Below are 26,278 nucleotides of genomic sequence, written 5' to 3'. Positions count from 1 at the left end.
TTACTCTCATGAAACAGAACAATGAGTTTTAATCTGTTGGCATGTGCTTTTTTCATTGAGCAAAATTTTATTCTCCAGCAACACCTGAGGTGGTGCTCCATTAGAAACTTGCTTTCTTTGTGGCATAGAAAAGAAGCCTATACAAAAATAAAAAGTATTTCCTTGCTATAAAAAAGCAGGCTGATTATGGGTTTGGGGTTTTTATTTTGTCAGATTTTTTGCGTTTCAGGAGTTCTGGTTGTTTTATTTTGGGGGTGGTTTTTTTTAGAAATACTTATCATTAAGCTGTTCATTTGAAATAAAGAAAATATAAAAATATCTAAAGATTTCTCTGTGTATTCCAATTGAATTTTGAGTAGTGAAATATACTATGGATTCAAAGAGATTTAAATGGATATGATTGCTAAAAATTAATGCAACCCTATCTGTAAAGTCTGCACTACCAGAAATACCTGCAAAAACATTTTAAAAACATTTTAAAAAAATGACAGTGTGCTGAAACAAATTACTATGATATACCTGGTAATTTAGTTGGAAATACTAGTTTACTATATAGAAAAACACACATTCAACTAAGAATTGAATTCTTGTCATCACTAGACTTTGATGGAATGATTTAATCTTTGCAAACAGTTTTAGAGTCTTTTTTTCATACCGTAATAATATGTGTTTCACATTTTGCATTAGATCCAGCTCACAATACATGTACAGACCCTGGTACTCCACATTTTGGAATACAAAACAGTTCCAGAGGTTATGAGGTAATTTTTAAATTATTATTTATTATCTTTCTAAAGTGAAAATGTATTTAATAATTACATCAGAAATTTAATGAGAAACATTTTATGTAATCTTAAATGTCTGATGCAAACTTTGAGAAATTTCCACCCTCTTTTTAATAAAAACTCATTCTTCATGCCAAGCTTTTTTTAAAACATTCAGCTTTAAGAAAGAACTTCTAACCCTGAAATACATCATGCATTCAATCCTTTAGGAGACTTCAGTATGGAAGGCTATTTGTAAATTGATTACTTAATATGATATGACATAATATAATTACCTTGCTTTATGATAATAATTCCTTCATACATTGATGAAAAGTCAGTAAATACCTAACAACCAAAGACCTGTGTGATTCAAAGGCCATGTAGTCCTTGACAAAAAAGTCAGCAAGTGGCTTTTTAAATTAGAAATCCATGCTATATTTTATTCAGTCAGAGTAGATAAAATTATTCTGTGTTGTGTCCAGGTTCTCTGTGATGAATATCCTTTCTATAATTTCCAAATTCCTCACAGGTGGTTAGTTCAACAAGTGAGAGGCAGAAAAGTACTAAGGAAATAACCGTAGATGCAACAATGACCAATCCACAGTCATTATATAGACTGATAAACTTTATGTGGATAGATCTTTCAGGTATAAACATGTGTGACTGAAATTTAAAATAAGTTCTTTTTGGGTTTGCTGCTTATTTCTGAGCCTGGGGCAGTGTGCCCATTGTGACCAAATTAGTAGAACTGTTTTCCAAAACGTCCTTTCTGTAAGTTCCTCTCGTTCCTCTCTCTCCTACAATTTTCTGTCTTTTGTTGCTGTGGCTGTCAGCTCTTTTCTTCACCTTCTGCTCCTGCCTAGCTCACAGATACTGAGGCACTACTCCCTGAGCCACATCCTGTGGCCTTACCCAAGGCCATTCTGCTTCCAGTAATAGGTGCAGCTGCCTTTCTGATGTCTCATCTTGATCCTGTACCCATCCCCATTTTCTCTTTAAAAACAACTCCAATCTTTGCACCTTCTTTTAACAGGGGGTTGTTTTCTTTTTTCTTCCCCTTTTATCTGCCTCACAATTGTCTTTAATAATTGTACTGGCCAATTCACTGTTCTACTGTCTGTTATTCATGTCTATATAGACTGATCTTCTCTTCCCATTCACCTCTAGAGGCCATAGTAAGTCTTCTTCTGTTCCTCTGTCCTCTGCATTAAGTCTTTCTCAAGTGTTCACTCTCAGAGTGCTAACTTGTACCACAACATGGAGACTTCTCTCTAGTGGCTACAGAACTAGATTTTGGGGGTCTTCATACATTATTCATGGGTTTCCTGTTTGTATTACATAGCCAAGCTTTTATAAAACACTTTTCAGCAATCTTTCCTCATTATAGTACAATGTGATGATTGGCAGCCAGTCTTTGTAGGGTTTTCCCATCTACCAGCATCCTGTCTTGCCCCATTCATTCTTTGCCTTTTGTGCTTGCCTACCCTGTGACTTATAAATAGCCCCAATGTTTTTCATCCAAGTATTATACAAAGAGCATGCTTCTTTCGTTTTAACTTTTACCAGTAAAATGAAAAAGCAGTATAGCTCTTTAACTACCTTGAACCTCTCTTACTTTTTGCTTGATCTTTTGGAGCTCTGAGAAAAGATTTGCATCTCGTTATTACTGACAGATAGCAGAATTGACACAAATAAGATGACTTAGACTCAAGACTAGCCACACACTGTTCTACTCCCTGTGAAAGACATACTGCATGTCCTTGACAGGATAGAGAGAATAATATGTTTTAAAAATAGTTAGAAAGACATAAATCTACAAAGCCATGTCACTAATATGACCTTTAAAAACACCAGCGATTTTCCCAAGCTACATCTGGGAGAAATGGTGTGCATTTGCTCAACGTCTGTCACGATAAGCAGGTTTATATAATTGAGTGTATAGATAGCAGGTAGCTACTTTTGAAGATGCTAATTTATAATTTTCATTGAAGTTCTTCTATGACATTTGCAGTGCAGAGCTATCTGCCTTTCTATAACTGCAAGCTCTTACTAATACACATTGATCACTGCTCATTTGCAACTTGTCTGTGAGATATGTTACTTTATTAAAGTAATATAATTTCCAATGATGTGAATTTTGTCTAATTTATTTATTTATTTACTTATTATTGACAAGATTATTTTATCCAAAACAAAAGTAATGCTTTACTGATTAGCCCCATATCATTAAATTACTTGGCCTGGAGTTACATTCTGGTTACTTTTGTCAGTACCATCAATATGTTCATTTTACTAGAACTCTCCACACAATCTCTTTCTCATCTCTTAGGAAAATTCTTTCTCACCTGCAATTTTGTTTGTAGTTTTCATGCATTTCTATTCCCAGTTGAAATCTAAAGAGCATTTTCTCAGTTATTTTTACATTTTCTTTTGAAAAAGGTCATATCATATTTGACCATAGGAATGTTTTCCATGACTTCACTCTACTAGTTGAACATCTCAAATAAAACTTAATAGTAATAAATGCAGTGTAAGAAGTTTTCACCTGGAGTTTTCTATAGTGAATATATTTATAGACGAAACAGTTCTTTATAGTTTTTTCTTTTCCTTCTAAAAACTCTCATACCTAGTCAAATTCACACAACGAAAAACCTTTGAAAGTGACTTTATGGTTTATCAAAATATATGCAGCGATATACAGGAAAGAGAGGCATCTCAGGCATTTAGTTTGCTTCTGTCACACTGAAAAAATAATCAGCAGAAATGTATGAATATAATGACTTTCCATGTGAACAGTCAGTATTTTTCCACATATTGCTTTTAAATAAGATCACGAAAGAATCAGTTCTTCAACTATTTCATCATGGTAAAAAAAAAAAAGTGTAACTCTAGAAACTGTAGAAAGTAACCAATTTTATTTTTGAAAAAAAACTGTATTAACTTACCACTGTCTTGATATCTGACTACACATGATGGATCCTTCTTCTGCCTAACATTCTGGTTTCATCCTCAGGTTGGGAGCACAGTCTATTTCAGATGCAGAAAAGGTTATCATATTCAGGGATCTACCACTCGTTCTTGTCTTGCTAACCTAACTTGGAGCGGCATACAATCTGAATGCATTCGTAAGTCTGGTTTCTATCCTAACTTAGAACACGGTGCAATTTTAAGAGTTACAAAGTGATACATGTGGAAATTTGTGACAAATTATTTGCTACAAAGATGGGGAACTTTATCTAAAACATACTTTTAAATGTTTTATTTGTTGTTGTTCCCTATTCAAAGACTAAAGGTGTATTTGGGGTATTAATTTGAAGGAAGATTTTTCAGATTTTTCAAATGAAATTCACAATAATTTTATCAGTTTTATTTAAAAAATCTGTTATAGTTAACCTACTGCATTAGCTACTTTAATTAAGCTAAAAATATTTTTGTGTGTGTAATGGATTAATAAAGAATGGAAAGTGACCTGAAATATACATGGAAATATTTTGTTGCCTAGTATTTTGTGAATCATAAACTAGAACTCAGCAAAACCCATCTTTCCTGGGCTATACATGGTTATGCAAATTTCTTACAGCTCTGTGTGATTTAGAGGACATCAAATAATTATTGTATTAAAATACAATGACCTAAGCTGAAAGTAATTCATTACAATGACTTTAGATTCTTATCCTCTTTTAAATTAACTTTGAGTTGTAGTGAGTGAGTACCATGTGGTACAAAGAAGCATACTGAGCAACCAAATCTATTATAGTTAATGCCTATGACAAAACGTTCTTGAGGAACCTTTATTTCAATTGAAATGCATTTATTTATCACACTAACCACTCTAATTTTCAGAACACAGATTGAAAATGATACTTGAAGCTGTGACAGTACAATAATTCACAGGACCAATCATTGTATCATGTACAATGGCATGTGCTTCCCCTCATTTTAACTGTTTTCTGATTCCTAGCATGATTTGATTTTGGTTTATTCTTTAAAAATACACAATAGTATCATTTCCATCCCACAATAATATAACTATACACTCTGAGTGTTACTTTTACAAGTAATAGCTACTTGACATTGCTAAAAACTATCCAGAGTTGCCATGCATTTATTTCAAATTAGTTTAATTCTATGGAAACTGCTTACCGCTATGTTTTCTAACTGTAAAAACCCCTTTGCAGCTCATGCTTGCAGGCAGCCAGAAACACCAGCCCATGTAGATGTGAAAGCAATAGATCTTCCTACTTTAGGGTATACTTTGGTGTATACCTGTCAGCCAGGATTTTTTCTTGCTGGTGGATCAGAGCATCGGACATGTAAGCCAGATATGAAATGGACAGGAAAATCACCTATTTGTAAAAGTAAGTCATTACTCAAATGATTTCTTGGATCCTACTGGGTTTGAATTAATTTTCCCTGAAATTTTTGTTTTATTTAGTAGTACTAATTTTTTCCACTTACTATTTAATGACACGCATGGAACAACAGCTTTTATTTTATGAAAGAAATAATGAAGAAATCAAAGTGAACATAACACCTAGAACTCATGGAAGAGGAAAAGGTGTGCAAGTGCACAGACACACATACATCTTTACCCTTAAGAACAGCTAACACAACCTAAACAATATTGAGTACTACTTTAGCTGCATTTATCTTTATGTCACAGTCTCTTCACTATAATCCACTTTTATATCACTTTAGTGATAAAATTTCATATAGTTTTCTAGAGTAAATCCAAGTATACAGTTATGAGGTCTGAATTTGATCTTCACACACAAATCAACATGGCTATTAGTTCTCAATTCATAAAAACAAAACAAAAAAAATTTAGAATATGAATAGAGGAAAAGTAGATGCCATGGGAAAGTTTTTGCAGTATGATTTTTAATTTAAATATAATAAAGTGTCCTGAATAGTTATGATGTTTGAGCAATATTTATTTTTCTTTAATGTATGGGCAGACTTCCTTGATTCAGTGTTGCCATTTGGTCTACATATCAGAATTTATCTTTATTCTGTGTGTCTAAAGTATGATTTTTCAAAGATACTGTATCATTAATAATTTGAGAAAAATTATCTTTTGGGGGTTTTTTTTTTGTTTGTTTGGTTTTTTTTGTTTTGTTTTGTTATTTTATTTATTGAAGATAAAATGCAGTAAAGATTTCTATAAGATTGTCTTACAGTCTTTAGGTACAATTCTCATTGAGCATCCTACACTTTTTGTGCTTTCTTAGCATGTGATCAGTCTAATTAGTGAATTTCTGTTCCTAAAGAGAAAAAAACCCCAATATGTAAGACCAAGTCTTCCTTTCTAATGTGCCAAATAATGAGTTCAGAACTTGAGCAGGATCAATGGACATAACTTTTCTGAGTGTACCAGAAATATAGCAAATTGCACTTTTTAATTCAAAAATTGTGACCCTTTCCCATGATATCTGATCCTGTTATATGAATCAAGCTATCTGGCTCTTGCTGGTTTGTGTCATAAATGCATCAGTCTTTCCTAACACAATTTTTACTATATTTAAAATACTATTATTCGTAATTAGATATAGTATTGTCCCTTCTATAAGGCTCTCTTTTATAGCACTGGGACTGATATAAACATTTTAGCCCTAAATGTATGAGATACTTAGCTAGCCAGACAGTTTTCCACAGTAAAAATGTTAATTACCTAAATTATTTTCTGATATTTTTGGGCAAGTGGATAGGTTAAACATGTAAAGTATTCAATACGAGTTATTTCTGTTTTAAAAGTGAATCTACTGGATAAAAGATTATTGCATCCAACAGGTATTGTTTTAACATTTTATGAAAAAAAATACAAAAACCACACAAATATGTTCATGAAAATGATAATTTGTCTTTTTACTTGTAGGTAAAGGAGTGAGAGAAGTTAATGAAACAATAACTAAAACTCCAGGTTTGTATACAAGAAGAGCTTTAGATCTAAATAAATTAAATTGATTTACACCCAAGATTGTTATGGATAATAAAACTATTTCAAATATTTTAGTGAAGTATTTGTTACTAATTTCCAAGGAATATAAATGTTGAGATCTTTCATAATAACAGATGACATGTGAAACCTACACAATGAAATTCTTTCACAAAGAACTTTTTTAAAATTTCTATAGTGCCAATTTTGTGAATTGCACAAAATGTCTTCTCAAACAGACAAAAGAAGTTTATTACACAAACCTCAGATTTGATGTAGTGTTATATCAGAGAGATTGCTATAATGGAGAGCCTTATAATGACTGTATCCTATAATTGCAGGGATTAGTTTCAGTCAAAGTTCTGCCCTTCACATTGCAAGTGCTGTAAGACGTATAAAAACCCCACCCCAAAACCAGTTTTGGAAATATTCTTGGCCATCATTTCACATAAACTCTCCATGTACTCCAATATAAGGTTTCCAAAACAATGTGGACCAGCAGACAGGTGGCAAGGCAGGCAAACATTACTGTTTGTACTGTTTGTAGTCATGAACATGTATGCAATTAACCTATTCCTCCTGCCGGTAACAAAATAGACATATGCATCTGAGAAATCCTCATTCAGAAAATGAAAGTCCTAATTTTGTTTATTAACTTATTCAACAATAAGCAGAGTTGTCACAAAATAAATGAGCTTGCAATTCTATATTTTGATTTTTAGCAACGCTGCAGGGAAAATAAGATTTATGGTTCACACTCATGGCAATTCACAGAAGGACTCTGTAGAGTAGATGGGATAAAAACGTATTTCTGCTAATAATTAACCTTTCTGGAGAGTTTATTAGTGAGAGTGTCAGGCGAATCCATAAATGAGTTCTTCTGAAACACATTACTTCTACAGACTCACAATAAAAGAGGATATAGTGTTCATTCATTGTAATCAATATACAGTCTTCCTTTTTTGGAGGCTTCACCTCACCGAACACCTAAGGTATGCATTAATCTGCTACCACACAGGTTTTGAAGTTTCAGTGCCAAATTAAAATGTAGACCTAGTTTCCAAATATATTCACTATGCAGAGTATCAGTATAAATTCACATAATATCATGTCCTTTATAACTAGTTTTTATAAGTACTATTTAAAAGCTATTAAAAAAGAATTAAATTCTGTTATTGAAAGTGCCAATAATAGTAAACAGAAAAGTGAAACTGTAACAAATACCAATAATTAAGAAGAAAAAGTTTTAAGTGGTTTTCAAAAAACAGCTGTGCACTATTATTATGTGGTTTAAGATTGTTAATTCTCTTTGTTATAGAACAGTAGGTATTTTGAAACACTTTCTTTACCTTGTTATGTTGACTTCTGATACAATTTGCTTTGCTGCTATCTGTATTTTGGACAGAATTAAGTTAATATTGGTAAACTACAGTTTCTGTAACAGAATAGAGTCATGTTCTGGTTTTTCACCTTTAGACAACTGAATGCAAGTTATATTTATTGGTTTGTTGGGGTTTTGTTTGTTTGTTTGTTTGGGTTTTTGGCGGAGCTAATGTCTTCGTAAGCAATAGTAAGCGTTTTTACATGACTAAGTTGCAACTAAAGTATTCTTACAATATTCATGTGAGAATTAAGAACTATATTGCTCTGTTTGGTTCCCACTGTTTTCACTGCTTTGTATAGTCTTCAAAATAATAGTTAGGAAGCTGTTTTAATGAGTAACCATGGATTTCCCAATTGTCATGTCCTGAGAACGATCAATGCAGCCAGTGCAGGATTAGAATACTAATAGCCAGTTCATTCTACTATTTTGCATTTGCCCACAGGGAGTGGGACCTTGTAAGTGCTCAGCACAATCGTCTCAGAGCCTCTCCAAAGCAGCATCCATGGGGACTGCAGCAATTATGTTTTAACGTTTAAAAAAACATTGCTGTGGAAGCAGTAATACAATTTTTTTCCCCCTGCTGATTCTGTTCATCTGCAAATGCAAATTCTGTAAATACTGAGTCTGTGGTACTTTTGAAAAGCTTAACAGCTATTATCAATAGAGTTTTTAGACAAACTATGTTCTGAATGTGGTAGATGGAATGTGGTGAAAGTATGGAGTCCTTTTATAAAAGTATGGCATCCTTTATAAAAGTCTTACATAGTATCTCTCTGGGTCCTACCACTAATACTAGATGTTCCCCTTGATTGGGATGTGTTAGAGACACAACTTTGATTAAAAATATAGACAAATAAAAATAATTGTAATATTTCTTTTTAGAATACCAAGTTTCAAATTTAGCTATGTCACTATTGTAGAAGAAATGAGTAGGAAGAAGAGTCTGAAAGACCCTTTACAGAATCCATGTATTTGAAGAAATTATACAAATTCTAAGGACTGTGACAAACCAATTGAAATGTAATGCTACGGATTTTTGGTAGTAAGTTGAGGTAACCTTGTCTAAAGCCCTACTGACTTTTACATAGGAAATGGATCGCTTCCAGTTATTCAAAGCCATTATGCTCAAAGCCATTTAATAGGTCTCTGCTCATTTAGAACCCAGTGATAGAACCAATAACATGCTAATGATGTTTTCAAATCATTCCACACTGAGCTTGAACATTTGCTTGTGACTTTTGCACAACTTTAAGGCAAAAGATATGGAAGAAGTTATTTATCCTTTACTCAACAGTTAATCAGCTCTGATTTTCAGATGTCTTGCATGTCAAGTATTATTGCCCTGAGTTTCTTTCTTTATTCATTTTTGCAAGAAGGGATTGGGTAGAGGAGGAAATAGCCATGGAATTTTTAAAAATGGATACAGAGAATACCTGCACTGATGAATTTCCTTCAATAAAGACAGCTGCTTATATGTGCTCAGAGTTTGACAAAATACAAAAAAAAAAAAAAGCAATTATTTAATTTAAGATTTTAATGAGAAGAGTGTTGAAACACTTCTAATGTTAGTCTTTAGTTATTTAGAAAGTATCATTTGTAGTGTTCATGGATAGTAAGGGTGAATTTTAATACTTGCTAGGGCTGTCGTTTTGTCAAGATATGATGTGGTTAGTTAAACAATTTAAAATATGACATCTAATACCTAAATAATTTTTTTATGTAGAGAGGAAAGATACTAATCACATAAAATAAATAATCCAAATGCATATACCTCCAATAATTCATGCTTCATTTTGTAGGATTTTTGCTTCAGATAGTTCAAACTGCAGTTGTTGAGAAACGACAGTTTATTTTAAATTAAAAAAATATTTCATTCTTTGAAAACTTCACTGTTCATAGGTGCAGTAATAGTGTATGGAAAAAAGCTTTGAAGTCTAAAAATGACTGATAAAACTGTACCAGAAATTCAGTCAATTCAGTTGAACATTCATTCATACTCAGTTCAAAATCATACAATGCTGCTTCGATAGATCCATGAAACAAAGGGGATGGCCTAAGACAGTGGCCATCTTGCAGGAAACTCTGGTTTCAGAATACCTTTTCTTTTTTTTCCTCATACCTTAAAGGTACCGGGCTTTAGGGGAGGAGTCTATTGTTTTTCATAGTCTTGAGGACTTTTGCTGAATCACACAAGCTATAAAGTGTGAGGTTATTTGAGAACGTGTACCATGATGGACAGGTGTAGTATATTACAGGCAATTGTGTGGAAAGGTTATTAGATATATTGTCTGTATTGTTGTTCAAATTTTTGCTATAATACCTCCTTAGGACAGTGTATTGATTTTTGAAAAAATTACGAGCATAAGTAAGGCTAGAAAGATTGTTATTTCACTGTAGTTTACTTCTTCGTTTCTTCCCCCCCCCCCCCCCCCCCCCCCCTTCTTTTTAGTTCCTTCAGATGTGTTTTTTATAAATTCGCTATGGAAAGGGTTTTATGAATATTTAGGAAAAAGACAGCCTGCTACTCTCACTGTTGATTGGTTCAATACTACAAGCAGCAAAGTGAATGCCACATTCATTGAGGCCTCCAACATACAGCTCAAATTATCAGGTAGGTTCAGAATTTGGTGTTAAAAAAGTTCTTATAATTTTTTTAATCTGTTCAGTTTTGATGCATTTTCATTCAAATGGAAAATGAAACAAAAACTTTATATTTTTGCTAAAAATAATTTTCTTTTGCAAAAGGAAACGCTTTGATGAAATGGTCTGTGCAGCTTCTGTCACTTCATGTGCAGTCACCCATCTATTTAAGCCATTATATTTCAAATAGATATTGAGGTAGGGTTTATTCATCTCAGCCTGTTGGATAGCATTGGTGCGTTGAACTCACAGGAAATACTGAAGTAGCAGACACAATGTATATAGTAATATTAAGAATTGCAAAGCTGGAAAGCTCAATTAATGAATATTGATTAATATCTACCTTAAAACAATGTGATATTAATAATGGCATAGCATAATATAGGCATAGATAATTAAATAACATCTTAAATTATACATACCTTACAATCAACATCATGCATTCCTTTTTGCTAATGTAACTGAAGTTCAGAATTAGCCTTTCACCACAGTTCTCTTGAAAGAACATTATCAGCTATCACTATATTTTAAGGTCAAGAGTTCAGAGAGAACTGCAGTAGCTGGTTGCCAAAGAGGAATTTTCTTTTACTGCAGTACTGATATCTACTGTAGCAATATACTGTAGTGATGTCAGTAAAATCCATTTTTTCCCAGATCAAGGAAATTCCAGGAAAGTAGTTCCATCTGAATTCCTGAAATACAGTGTAAAAACATGACTGCCCTATTCTGTATAAAATTAAATTATACAAATCTATCTTTGCATAATCTTATCAAGTATGGTGAAGCAAAAGATCAGTTAAATAAGATCCAGCCTTAAATCTTGAGGTTTTTCATGTTATGAAATTCTTTTATTAGAGAGTGTTTTCTACAAACTGTTTTAGTTCTAAAGTGACATACTTAGATTTTAAGAACTATTTGAACAAACTGGTTGAAAATTTGTTGAAAAGGTATGCCTTGCCTCCTTTATTTTAATAGGTGTTTATAAGAAGGAAGAAGCCCATCTGCTCTTGAAAGCTTTTCAAATTAAAGGACCAAGTGACATTTTTGTAAGCAAGTATGAAAACGACAACTGGGCACTAGATGGTTATGTAAGTACCCAGGTTGGATAAAGATGACTGAGATTCAATTCTGAAGTAATTTGTGATTATCTATGTACATATATCCATTTTTTTGTCTTACAAATATGTAATCCAGCACTTTGGATCTCAGTGTAGAGATTAGATTACCATTCTCTTTCAGAAATATGTATACAAGCTTCTATCTACTGTACTCTGATTAGAATTTTTAGTATATAAAAGGGAAGGAGGAGTGAATCAGCATATTTTGCCATGGTTTTGCCTTGTTTCCTTAGATGGGAGTGTAATTTTACCCTTAGTAATATTGTCCTTTTTTGGTTTTGTAAATAGTTCACTGTAATAAAAGTACACCTAATCTTGAAGGAAAGCAGTGTTTTACATTTTGCATTTCTTCTTTCTGCCTCATGATACTTTCTATGGAAAAATGTTTTAAATCTGACAATTCAGAAGGCTTCTATATCTGCATACCAATTCAATTATGAGTATGGCATTTCAAGAATTTTAAAACCCAGCTATATACATTAGGTATTTTTAAAAAATTCCAGGTGTTATTTTGAATACCAAATAAATAAAATAAAACATTTTACATGATAAATATTGTATCAGCATAGAAAAGTCACTACTATTTTAAAGGCTATGTGTGAAAATTTGTGCTCCATATTATCTAGTCTGAGTCACAAAAAACTGGCTAAATGTTATTTATTAATTTCAGAAATCCTTTTTTCTCTTTCAACATATTTTAGGTATCCTCAGGGCTTGAAAGAGGAGTTTTTACTTATCAAGGTGATATACATGGAAAAGACTTTGGAAAATTTATGCTCCAAAGACAAGGTACATGCTTTCATAGATCTTAAATATGTATCATCTTTTGGGGTCTTGCAAGAATGAATTCAAAGAATTACTCAGCTATTTAGATGAAGTAGTCATGTTTATTTTACACTACTCCTATTACAAAACACAACCAAATATGCATATTTGAAATATACAGTTCAAATCCTAATTTAACTCTGCTTAACACTTTACTATCATAGGTTTTCAAGTGTAGCAACCTAATAAGTACAGGATGCTCTTAAAAAGAATGCCACTGGAAGCACTTGCATTTCTTTTTGAAAGTACCAGGGATATTATGCAATGAAAACACATTTCCTGCTTAAATATATAAATTATAGTCAGAATCATATAAGAAATAAGAAGGACAGAACCAACCCTAATTTTAACAGTGTCATTTGGAAAGTCCCTATTGCTGGTGAATGTTTTCAGAATGTATATGTATTTGGACAGAATTTTACTGTCAAAAATATTAAATAAGTGTCTGAGGTATGTCTTACAGCTATGGGCTCAAGTGCTCTAGCAGCTGGGATAAGACTAGTTATTTGGTCATAAAATAGTTTTATCATAAAAAGTAAAGTATTTACTTATGAAATATTCACCCATAAAACATTTTTGGCAAATACTAAGTGTAGGTATCTGCATTTTCTGATGCTGTAACTATTGCAAAGTGGTCAAAGCACAGTATATACACAGAAAAGTACTGGTCTAGGAAGAGGAGACTGCCTAGCCAATACTCTATGGCAGACTGTGTGTACATTTTATAAATTGCCTTGGTTCCATTACCTTCACTGCTGCTGTACCCAGTGCTCTTTAGAGTTCTGTTGAATTTCTTTTGTAGTTATTTGCTCTATCAAGGGCTGTAATAGAGTTATGCTGTGGATTTGCTCATCTTGGCCATCTCTTAAATTGCTAAGTATGTTTAGTGACTAGGGGCAGAAACCCATCTCTTCAGAGTCCCAGCCTAAGAACTGATTATTGAGGCCGAATACAAATTCAATCTTCAGAATAAACTCTTGTGTAGGACAGATTATGTGACTGCCTGTACTTTCATGTAATCTTTACTATGGCATATCTAAGCTGCTTTTGTTTTCTGATTTTAGCTGTCATACTGTAAAAGTAGAGCATCAACATTTGTTCAAACATGTCTCTGTTAAGCAGCCCTTGTTACCTTGACACAGTAAGAATGTGGTTTGTTGTTTCTGTTTGAGGGGGATATATATTTGTATTTGCTATTATTTTAAGCAAGATCAAAAAATATATCCATGGTTTGCCAGGTACCTAAAATAAAAGCTGGATTCTATGTGAAATTAATAACTCATAGTGGTAATTGAAGAATAAGCAGAAAGTTAAACAGTTAGAGAATTCTCTGGTGGATGTATTCTACAGTAGTGGAAAATATTGTTGATATCACCCTTTAGAGCTGTGATATAAGAGATCAGTTTGTATAAGGCTAGTAAGGAGCTGGAGTGTCCAAGTTAATCCTGCATTCCTGGACTGAGGACCTCTCATCTTCAGCTTTGACATCCTGGTAGAGAGCTTGCTGCAAATGCAGACACCATCTCTTTTACAAGATTGCTAAATAGGCACTGCCTTTCTATAAATTGCTTATTCTCTGTTGAATAATTAACAGCTAAAAGGAAACAGCAAATTTCTATCCAATATAGGTAATATTTGTCAATACCCTCTTATATTCAAGGGTAATTGGCTTTTGTTTATAAGTCTATTCTGTTCATGAATATTTCGCTGAAATGATGATCTCATATATCCTCTGTCTGAAGACTTAACATATTTCTGGTTTTTAAGTTTAATTATTTGCTGCCTTTACAGTAAGCCAAAAGTATACATAAATTGGTGAATACATAAAGCAGTGTGAAATTCTCCATCTGCAAGCATATTTCAAAGACAGCATTTATGGAGAACTACTTGGTCAAATGGGAAAGACCAAGGTATTTTATAAATAATTTTCTATAACACAATGCTAGAAAAAGACTGGTCTCAGTGGGCATCACAGAATCACAGAATATTCTGGGTTGGAGGGGACCTGCAAGGAAAATCATGTCCAGCTCTTAAATGAATGACACATACAGCAACCAAACCCACAATGTTGGCATTATTAGAACTGTGCTCAAACAACTGAGTATGCTTAGTCTTTGAACTTAGTGACATGAAAACAGAAAGAACTTTTCTTTCTTAGTACTTTTTATCCTCTCTCAGAAGCAATTTTAGTTGTAACTTTGGAAAACAATGCAAAGGACAAAGAGATCTGTATAAGTCTGTTTAGAGAACTAGAGCTGTACCTGAGCCTTCTTAAAAGGCCCAAGTTGTGACACCAAATTATTTAACCTCTTTTGTCCAGTAATCTAATTTCTGAGGGCTTTTTGTCTGTTAGTTTATAGCAACTTGGTTTTTAAAAGGATGCAAGTCTGTGGCCTAGTTCAGTTTCAGCAATTGCTGAGTGCCTATGCCTCAACACTAAATTTATAGAAGATGTTTATTCTAAAATCTTGTTCATTCCAATTTGGACACTTCTTTTAAAATTGTGTAAGAAGTGACTTTGTGAGAAGAGAAACCTTCTTCACAAAATTATTATTTTCCTGTATTTATTTTCTCTGGAGAAATAAAATTACCCACCTCTTTTCTCTCCTCTAAGTACTTTTTGACTTGTCTAGATTGATATAAGATATTAACAAAAAACGAAATATGCATAATTAATTTGCATCTGTGTTATATTAGATCAATGGCTGTGGAATACACATCCATTACTGGAAAGTTAATCAACTCTTAAAAGTGTTGAATATCATGAGATGTGAATTTTAAATTTCATTCTATAAATCATCCTTCCTCTCCAGACCAATTCACAGAACTTCATCATTCACAAGAAAACTCTACATCTAAACAGGGTACTGAAAGAGTGCCCTGAGAGCTCCAGAGAGAGCTCCACAAGAGCTCCAGAGTACAGAGCTGTTGTGTGTTAGCTAAAGTGCAAACAGACATCTGGAGTAATGAGCTATGGAACTGTTTGTTAACACGTCTACACCCAGTGAGGCACCTATCCAGAGTGTTTGCTGTCCAACAGGTTCAATCAGGTGAAGAAGCTCCAGCCTATGTTGTTCCTTGGAAGCTGCTGATTTTCTTTCTGTGTTGGTATTTTTTTCTCTTAAATCCTTGATCTGCTAACCATCCTTGTCTCAGAAATTACTCTTAGGCATGTAATTCTACTTTTCTTAATCTTGCATGGCTTTTGCTGTCACATTTTCTCTGATTTGAACAGCATTTCTCTTAGTAAGACTGAGCCATGCTGTACAGATGCCAGTCAACTGAACCCCCGAGCTAGGAGCCAAAGGAGAAGTGCGTATGATAGATCCACATAATGATAAGAAAATATTTTTTAATCAGAGAATCATGGAATGGCTTTGGTCAGAAGAGCAGGGTTGCCACCATGAGATCAGGTTGCACAGTATTTTCTTTTAAAAAGTATTATTTTCTATTAGTTATAAATGACAACACTTTTCAATAACCTCAAGAATAAAAATACACAGATTGTACATTAATGAATTCAATGTGTGTTATAAAATTTGAATTCAGCTGACTGCTGCTGTTTTAGGAAACTAAAGCCCGGTTATTACATGAACTGTTAAAAAATCCCAAAAACATTTATAATCTTACTGAACATCCCTCTTTTAAATAACATGTTTTCCAGTGACAAGATATGGCTGTTTTAATGAAAAGTAAATAAAATTATCTTTTGCACACATTTTATATGTATATTTAGGTATTTCCACTTTTCTGTTTTTAGATGTGGTAGCAATTACTACCTTAGTTTGGGCAGTACAATAATAATGCTGTCAGGAGAATGAGAAAGTTCACATCAGGATATGTTTAATCGCAAACAGATCTGAAAATTATTATAATGAGTAGACCAGACCATGTTGAAATTATACTGAGTCTCATACATGACTGAAATTCAGATTATGCAAAACTGCAGTGAAGGTTTTTTTCCTAATGAAAAGCACATGCAATGCAGAGTCTGAACCTGGTCAACTCAAGGTTGAAACTCTCCAATTAAAGCTTGTAAACTTCAGTCAAAAATTTCTAGTTTTGTTACCTTAAGTGTGGTACTTCAAAAACTGTAGAGATACAGAATATGTGATTACCTCCACTAGAAGTCTTGTGTAAAGTATTAAATGTGAATCAGTTATCCAATATAGATAACTTAAAAGAAACTCTTTAAGCGTAAATTTGTTCCTGATTTTAAAACTTGAGCTACACAATACTCTTTAAAATTAACTAAATAAACCAAAAAGGTCACACTGAAAATTGTTTTTTATGAATTTTATAGTTTTTCTGCTGCTTGTACATTAAAATATATCTATCATGTGTGGCATGATGATAGCTTTGAGATAGAATTTAAGGCTTCATTGATGACACATATTTCTATTTGAAATTTGTATAAGAATTTGAATATTAATTCCAGATTTTTTTTGGTGTAAGTTGACTTCTATTAACTGTTTGGCCTACTGTAGTTTGTCTGTTTTCAATTTAGACAAGTTAGAGGATGTCCAGTACATGTACAATGCAGAACAAATATATAAATTTACGCCAAATATATTTCCACAGCTTGAGTTTTCCGACAAGTACTGTATTACCAAATCCCAAGATTTTTATAAAATGGTTGTGTTCTAAAACAGTTCAATGTTAAGAGTAGTATGATGAAGCTCATAACATGATCCCATCTACCACAATAATAGGTTTATTAATTTGAAAAGGTTTTCCTTCACCAGTTCTGCAGAGAAATGTGTAGAGAAGTCTAAAACATGACAGAAGATTAAGACAGTGAAAAAGATTTTAGTGCAATATTTTGTCATATTTTAAGTGATCAAATGTAGCAATTCTGAAATTCCTAGGGAGGTTGGCTTCATTTTAAAGGCCACTTAGTTACTTCCTAAAATTTAGTACATTTTTTTAAATTAAATGTGCCAAAGCTTGTTTAATATTGACACTTGGAAACATCTATGGTTTAAAGATGTCTCACAGTAAAAAAAACTTATTTGCCTTTTCCATTGAGCTTGAACTGCAAGAAATCATAGAATGGTTAAATGATTTGGGTTGGAAGAGACCTTAGAGATAATTTAGTTCCAAACCACCGACTGTGGCCAGGGGTATTACTCACTAGATCAGGTTGCCAGTGCCCCATCCAGTCTGACCTTGAACATTTCCTGGGATCATAGGAGAATTATTACTTGTCTCTCTGTTTTTTTGTTTTCTCAGTTTTTGAACTTAGATGTTTTAGTAGACTGGTGAAATTAGCATAGTGGCCATGTCTCTACTGTATAACTGGTTTTCCCTAGAGTCCTAAAAAGACTGATTGATGCTGCTGCTATCAATGAGGGAGTTGTGGTGTTTGAAACACCCTGTACTGGTGGTTTGGAGCATTTCTAAAAGGTAAACAGCAGTGTCTCCTGTTCTTCTCCACTCTTAATAGCAATAATACCCCAGAATATCAAGCACAGATACTTGTCCAGGCCCATCCTCTCTGCGCATTTCCTCTATCCTGGTCTTTCTTTCTTGAATGGGACCTATATTGCTTTCTGAAGAGCTGTGAGTTCAAACTGGCAACATGAAGTTGGATCTCAAAAACCATTTTTTCCTATAAAATTTTCTGTATTTTTCATCATTAAATTGTCTTTCATCCTTCACATTTTGAATTACCAAGGTGGTCAATTATTTAAGCAACTTAGCAATGTGTCTCTTTACACTGATGAAAAAATGTGTTCTGCAAAATGCTTTACAGTCCAGGTTATCTGCCTGTCCACAACAGGAGCCCAGCAAGGCCGTGCCACAGGCCACTGCGTTTGCATTCTCTGCACTGTTCTATCCACAGCTGCTGGAGGGACGTGGACACGGTGCAGACTTGGGAGGGCTTCTGAGCCGAGGAGAGCCACTGTTTTATTGCAGTCACCTCAGTTTTTCCTTCCTTGTTCTTGTTTGTTGTGGTCTTGCATTGCTTGCTGTTTCCAAGATGAATATTGAGACTGCTGGCATACAGTACTTTTGCAGAATTAATTTGTTTTTTAGAAGTTATATGGCTTAACTTTATTAAATTGAGTCATCATCAGATTATTATGTCAATAATCATAATTATTTTACTTGCTGAATACTATTTTCAGATAATTTTGATAGTTATTGATATATCATGAAGTGGTATTAACAGTATTTATACTATGATTCTGCATGCTATTTATTTCAAGTTTTTAAATATAATTATTTGATCAAGACATCATCTTCTTTAACTCTTGAATAAAAAGGACATCATTAGCTAGGTAACATGGGGATTTTTTTCTCCCCGTAGATAATGTGGAAATTTTATTTCTGCCCATTTTGTTTCATTTCAGGTCCTTTAAGTGCAGACACAGACCTTTCAAATCACTATTATGGTACAAACAGCAGTTCAGTTGCAGCTGCCATCCTGGTACCATTCTTTGCTCTAATATTATCAGGGTTTGCATTTTACCTCTACAAACACAGGTATTGTAAATATTATTTATTCAATAATTTAATAAGTTTTTTTGTTTGATTTTGATAGGTAACTAGAGAACACTGTGCTAAAAGCTTTTAAGAACATCTTTGCTCTAGAAAGACAAATATTTCTAGGTATTCCCATGAAGGAGTTCAGTGCAGGGCAGTTCTTAATGGTGTACATTTTGGAAAATGAGTTGCTCTATTAAGGAGCAAAAACCTTTCAACCTTCTTGGTTCGTTAGGCTGAATCAGATTGAAATCTGAGGTCACATGTTCTATGTTTTCATTTTAATGCCTTATTAAATTGAATGTATGCTGCTTCTTTCAAAAAGCTTATTAGTACTAATTATACAAGCTGAAAAATCCATAAATCCCATGAGGGAACAGCCCATAATGCGACTACTTATAGTATGTGCTGATTCAGCTAGTGATTACTATAAGAATTGACACCACTTCAGGTCATATGAATGTTTTCTATGTCACTAGATAATAGAATAAATCCAACAATGTTGTCTGAAATCTGGTTTGAAGGCTGATATTTATGTATCCACTGAAAATTAGTTCATTCTGAGAACTATTTGCAAAATAGTATATAACAGGAACATGCTTTTTAAACTTTTGTACTGTAATCCTGACACCAAGAGTATTTTGTGATTGCAAGAAATCACACAGACAATCTGAGGTCTACCAGTGCCCTACAATGCAGTAGACTGTCTGCCCTCCTCAACATTAGATGGTTTGGGAAAAATAAATTGCCGTGGGGCTTGAACTTGGGAACTGCAGTTAAAAATGATCCATGTCCTGAAATATAGTATAGCCTTTTGTTGACAAAAACTGCTCAGGAAGAGCTGTCAACTATGTCTTCAAATTTGATTTTGTAAGACACTTTTCTGATGCCTTCAAGCCCACATTTTCAGACAGCTTCTGTTCTGCAGTGGTGGGGGGAGCTTTAAGAGCATCATGAATGCCCAGGCATTTGGACCTGGAGAAGAAATAGAATGAAAAGGGAATATTGCTTAGAAAGAGGAGGCAAACTCATAAAAAATTATTTTGTGACATAGGGGTACATTTTGTAGTTTTTCCTGTGAAATTTTTAATGCCCTACAGGAGCAGTAGAGATATGTATGTATTTAATAGAGATAAAACTCATTCTTTAGACAAGCAGCTATAATCCTTCTGTTAATGGTATGGCTGGTGCAGCATTACAGTTCTGCTGCATTTGAATTATATTTGAGATAGGAGATGCTTCTCATAACTTAATATTTCAAATAATATTTTTCCCTTTCTTATATTTTCAGTGAATTTCTTACACTAAACTGCAGGTTTTAGAGGCAATATAAGTGTCATATTTCTATCAAAAAACTAACAAGTTGATTAGTGAGGTAAATTAATTTTAGGTCAAACTTTATTCTTTTCAAAAGAAAGGATGTTCCAATGGAAAGAGAACAGAATCTATAAGTCCTGAAGGGTCTTTCTTGAAATTACATTAATGATCAGAGTAACAGCATGAAACTTTCAAAATGATGCAATGGTAGTTATGTCCCTAGGGGCTCTCTGTAACAGAGAACTTGAAGGTCTTAGCGTACAATTTTATGGATGTTTCTGCTGTGCTATATCACACAAACATCATCTAATTAGAACCAGGGTTGTTAAATCTTTTTTACACAGTTATAGCTGTTATCTGGCTGACAGGATTACTTCAGGAATGAAGACTGCATCCCAAATTTTCTGAGCAAAATTAAAATATATTTAATTAATTTTACTTAGGAAAGGTCCTAGTTAGTTTCTAAGATTGTTTAGTAGTTATAAAATTAAAATAGGCATAAAAATATTTATTAGTAACAGAATTATTTCCATGTTGTCAATTTCCACTAGTGATAGCTTTCAGTGACAGCTTTCCCCCTATCTGCTATCCAAAGCAGAATAATTTTATAAGAAGAACTTGACTTTCAAGAACCCTTTTCTGAAGTTATATAATGACGTTATAAATTGTTTTATTAAGCACCAAGCACTTACATTTTGCAGTCTTTTATCTCCTTTCTTGCCTTATTACAATTATTTGTATAAAACAATATACTGAACTTATTATCTTTCTTTAGAGACTTCTAGATACTAAGAGATTTAAGTTTAAAATATTAGTATATAATATCATAGGATATTACTTTCTAAATATATCAGAAAAACTGCACAGTTCTGGTTTATTTTTATTTAATTATTGTCTTAATTTGTTCTAAGAGAGCTTTGCATAAAAATGTGAATGTTCTTGAAATTTTGATAAATCTTTCATGGTAATAAAACACTATCTAAAAGAAAAGATTGGTTAGTTTCAGTATCATTTGATGCTGAATTGACAACATTTATGTGAATATCAGTCAGGATTTGATCAATCTGATTACAGGCGTTTGGACAAGGTATTTAGCAGTGTTTATTGTTGGTATGGAGGTAGAAAGACATGCTGTGGGAGATCTACCTGGAATAAATGGAATTGCAGACACTTACCTGGAGGCTACTACCACTAGCAGTGCAAGATATTCTGGACACTTGTTGTTGTATGTAGACAGAGTGGAAATATTAGAATGTCTTATTGCTGATGATAATTTCCTGTCTTTTTTTTCTCCAGAACGAGACCAAAAGTACAGTACAATGGATATGCTGGACATGAAAACAGTAATGGACAAGCTTCATTTGAAAATCCCATGTATGACACAAACTTAAAACCCACAGAGGCAAAGGCTGTGAGGTTTGATACGACTCTGAACACAGTTTGTACAGTGGTATAGCCTTCAGTGCCCAATATGACTGATTCATAGCCATACCTCTGATGGACAAGCAGTAATTCCTTTGGTGCCATATACCAGTTTCCCTTCTCTTGGCTTTGCTGCTGTAATCTTTAACATCTTCTGTCAGCCTACATGCAGCTAAATTTTCTGGTAAAAACGTGTCAGTCTTCGGGGGATCAGACAAAGAATATTTTTTCATCTTAAAGTTGGATCAAAATGCCTGGCTGCATCTGCTTCAAACCAAGGCACACATTAAGGAAGACTGCCAAGTCATGCCAATTTGTCATATTTAATGCCTCAGACTCTCATATTTGTATGCGGCTGAATGCCTTTCAATGTGTTCTTCTGGGCACTTGGATAAATCCTTTGAGTACTGTGACAAATGATAGCACCACAGATTATCCCTGGGAATATTCTGAAGAAATAAAGCTCTCTTGAAGAAGGAGACAGCCTTCCTTGAGGTTGCATACACTTGCAAATGCTTTACCATTGAAATCTTGCTAAAATTAGGAAAACTTACAGTATATTTTATTCATAGGGCAGTTTTGCTTATTCCCCAATCAGCCGTTAATATCGCAAAATATTAATGCACAATTTTTTTTTGCACTAGGGTGTAATGGCTGACTGAGTAAGATACTGGTAAAAATATACAGGGTTTCTACACACTGTCCATTGTATATAGACATTCACTCACTCTTTGCCAAGCAAAACATTCCACAATAAATTTACTTGGAGTATTAAATTGACCCCCATGTTTAGCATCAGTTAAAATCTTGTGCTATAGAGGATAATGTTTCTTTTGTCAGTTTTTAACTAAACTTAATTGTAAACATGATTACAAGTCACTGGAGACTTTCAGCCAGAACAAGAGCCGATTTCTAAGAAATTTTCATTGCCACTATTGTTTTCTTCTGAAATTGGTCATCAATCACCACTGTCAGTATCATAGTATTTAACAGCAGGGGGGTTAGCAGCTATTGCTGCTTGCCATGTACAAATGTGAATAGTAATTTATTTTAGATAGCTCATAAAGCCTGTGAGCCTGTGCTCATAATACAGTCTTCCCCTTTGCATTTTTTTTTCCATTTTTCCTTTAATATGACATCATTTTCTGATGTTACATGGAACTAAAACACATTACAGTAGCATAGAAAAACACAGGGCAAATTGTCCATAAAAAATGGTCATTCAGTTTCTACTTTGAACAAAGAGAAATATTCAGCTATCTTTGCTTTGTTTATTTTAAATTTTATTAAACACACTACTTACTGCTTTTCTACTCACAGAGTTTGACAGAGATATTTATACATATAAAGGTTGAGTAATCATTAGTGTTTGCACAGAATTAGAGGTTTTATTGAATGAAAATAAACAATCAAAAATGCCATTGGGCAGATTAATTAAACTGAGTTTTAGGAAATCATAGTAAATAATAAAGCAAAATCTGGTTTTAGTCATACACATTGAGTTCAAAATACAGAAAAGATGTTTTGCTTTTCTTCTAATTCAGGGCTGTTTTTTGGATGCTGTTTTTTTGTTTTACTTTTCTGAATTTCAAAATTTCCTATTGTCCTATTGCTATCTAAGCCTGTTGAAAAGTTTTTTCTGAACTCCATATGTGTGTAGATCTGGCTGTTATACACAAAACAAAAAGGTAATATAAGCCCAGTAACAGGTTTTTCAGCTAATGTTGCGGAATGCAACAAAAATTTCAAAGGTAACCCTTGGTCAGCTTAACAACTGGATCTGTTAGATGAAAAATACCAGCAATATAATACATAATAATTGTAGGGCCTGCAGCTGTTACGTTCTTTATATGAGCAAGAAACTCTGAAGAAAATTTAATAAATAATCCTTTCCAGTCAGTTCCTTGTTCATTTTGTTTGTAGTTTTTTGCTTTCTTTTTTGTTTTTTTTTTTCTGAAGCTATTGTGCAGTAAATTTCATTTAGCTGTCCCATCTCAGAGCCCTTCACATTTTCTGAGAAAGAACAGTCATCAGGTAAAAGTTGTCCTAATCCTCCCCCACACAGAGGCAGTTGCTTGGCAAATGAAGAGCTTCTGTAGGAACAGTGGGCTAGGAAGGAGGATATTGTCTGAGGAAAGTTTCTGACTGGTGTTAAAAATTGACGTTACTTCATTAAAACTCTTTCTGTAGTGGCAATGACAGAAAAAAAATAGAATTTTGAAAACAAAATACATAGCTTTTATTGATGAGTTCTAGTCTTGTCATTACAGTGTATGCTTCAGTGCCCTGTCTCACTGTGACCACCAAGGAATGTGTTGGAGGATAAAGGAGAATAGTTAAGACCATAGTTTGGTTTTTTGTATTAGTGTGCCCAGATTCCATGAATCCATTATCCAGTGGTTCATTTTGAGAGGTAATGTAACAATTGCTTGTCCTGAGTGAGTGCTCTTTGATCAGGGACACTCAAAAGACCACAATAACAAATTATCCTAGGAAGTTTGCTTGGAGTGTTTGATTAAGCAGCAGCTTCACACTGGAAACCAAGCAAAACCAAAGTACTGCAGTTTAATCAGTTCTACCCACACCTTTCAAATTCCTCTCCTTCTCCACTGTGTTTGAGTCCTCTGTTCAGGTTGGATCTCCTTCTCCTGAAGTTATTATACAGAGGGCTGTGTATGCATGCACTTAGATATGGTGCTACTTCAGAGTGAGGCTCTTAAGATGATGTGCAGTGGCTGGGTAATGGCAGCCAGGAAATCTTTTTTTTTTTCATATAAATGCAGAAGACTTTTCCCCCAGCGTTGACCAGATCATTATGACAGGCTAATAATACATGCTATATTTTTTTTAAAAAACAGGTTATGTGCTTCAAAGCTGTTAAAAACTGCTGCTTGTATCACACATCTTGCCTTTCTCCAGGCTAGCTGCAATAATTTTTTTTTCTTGTGTAAAATATTTTGTAAACAAAAAAGTTGTTATTAAAAAAATAAAAAAAAAAGGGGCGGGGGTGGGGGGACTGGGGAGAACGCCCGCATAATGACCAAGTCAATCTAATTTTCATTCCCACTATTCCATTCTGCCATTTCACTACATGCTGCTGTGACATGAAGTAGGTGCAAAAGAACTTTTTGTACAGAGATATATTTTTTATGAAGAATTTGTAAAATTATTAAATATGATGTACTTTTTTGATTAATGTAGGTAAATTGTTAAAAATAAATGTTTTTACAATACAAAAAGAAATTGTAATTTTCCCAATAATGTAAAATTTACCATATTTAGCTGATTTTCAGTTCTGATCCTATTACACTTGTATTAATATTAAAGTGGCCTGTTAAAAATAAACAGTATTCTCTTTTGAAAAAAAAAAGAAGCAAACATAAAATACTGTAATATAGCCTGTGCAATGCCACCTACCTTGAAAACAAAACCAGAGTTCTAATTAAATATTTAATTTTAGATTTTCATCTATTGTGTGATCTCTTCTTATCAACTTTGTTCCTTCTATTTCCTTTTATGCTTTTAAATCTCAGATACCAGTTTTTATTATGTAATGTTTCAACAGAATGTTAGTCTTGTCATCTTATGTTTTCAAGCATTTTGTAACTTAGGAAAAAAATTCAGGCTCTCTCTAGTGAGGTCGGATTTACCTCCTGTTATGTTACAGATTCAGATTTTAAAATGTGACTTAAATTTTTTGTTTATTTATAAAAAATAACTGGTTTATTCTTCCATAAGCCTGCATCCTATCCATGGAACTGATGGATCACATGGAGCCAGAGGTATTTCCAATTTTAATATCTGAGAACTAGTTCTTCAAATGTACATACTTTGAATGAAATAAAAAGGCTTTTTAAAATGCTTTTATACATAAAGTTAGCTATATATATTAATGTTTTCAAATCAATATATGAAATTCTAAACATTTAAAAAATATTTTAGCATGTATTGATGTTAAAAAAACCCCTGATTTTATTTACTTCCTGACAGGTTAACAAAGAGTCAGTCTTCAAGAGTATTCTACCCATTATTCCTTTGGGAATCAGTGGTAGTATATGAGTGTGATTCACTTTTAGAAAAAACTAAGATATGTGCACGTCCTTGCTGCCTTTCTCATCCTCACAGTGCATCCTTCTGGTAATATGATATCTTATAAAAGTTCCCATCTCTCACAATGATCTGACTATCCTGACACTAAGCTGTAAACTGTAATCACTGACACTATCACAGTGGATATTGAGGCTCTTTTTGACAGGGAGTCATGATTTTTACCTCTTTCACAAACAGGAGTCTAAATTTGCTAAACAAATGAGCTATTGTTCTTTTCACTATTGCCAAACTGCAGTGACAGCTTTTAAAAAATTATTTCCCCTTATGATCT

At 33.4% G+C, this 26,278-nt stretch overlaps 1 protein-coding gene across 1 annotated transcript in view; it reads left to right on the top strand.

Moving 5' to 3' along the window:
• Positions 1–25,364, top strand: part of CSMD1 (CUB and Sushi multiple domains 1) — a 1,074,877-nt gene extending 1,049,513 nt beyond the window's left edge. Inside the window, exons 62-70 of the mRNA XM_066547292.1 lie at positions 688–761; positions 3,781–3,892; positions 4,946–5,125; positions 6,643–6,687; positions 10,536–10,697; positions 11,702–11,814; positions 12,546–12,633; positions 19,026–19,158; positions 21,772–25,364. Coding sequence (XP_066403389.1) covers positions 688–761; positions 3,781–3,892; positions 4,946–5,125; positions 6,643–6,687; positions 10,536–10,697; positions 11,702–11,814; positions 12,546–12,633; positions 19,026–19,158; positions 21,772–21,931 — 1,067 coding nt within the window. The 3' untranslated portion in view covers positions 21,932–25,364. The remainder of the gene's footprint in view (positions 1–687; positions 762–3,780; positions 3,893–4,945; positions 5,126–6,642; positions 6,688–10,535; positions 10,698–11,701; positions 11,815–12,545; positions 12,634–19,025; positions 19,159–21,771) is intronic.
• The last annotated feature ends 914 nt before the right edge of the window (positions 25,365–26,278 follow it).

The sequence above is a fragment of the Molothrus aeneus genome, chromosome 3, assembly GCF_037042795.1.
Source record: "Molothrus aeneus isolate 106 chromosome 3, BPBGC_Maene_1.0, whole genome shotgun sequence".
Classification (NCBI taxonomy): Eukaryota; Metazoa; Chordata; class Aves; order Passeriformes; family Icteridae; genus Molothrus; species Molothrus aeneus.
The sequence above is the reverse complement of the archived record's forward strand: the minus strand, read 5'-3'. Positions and strand labels throughout refer to the sequence as shown.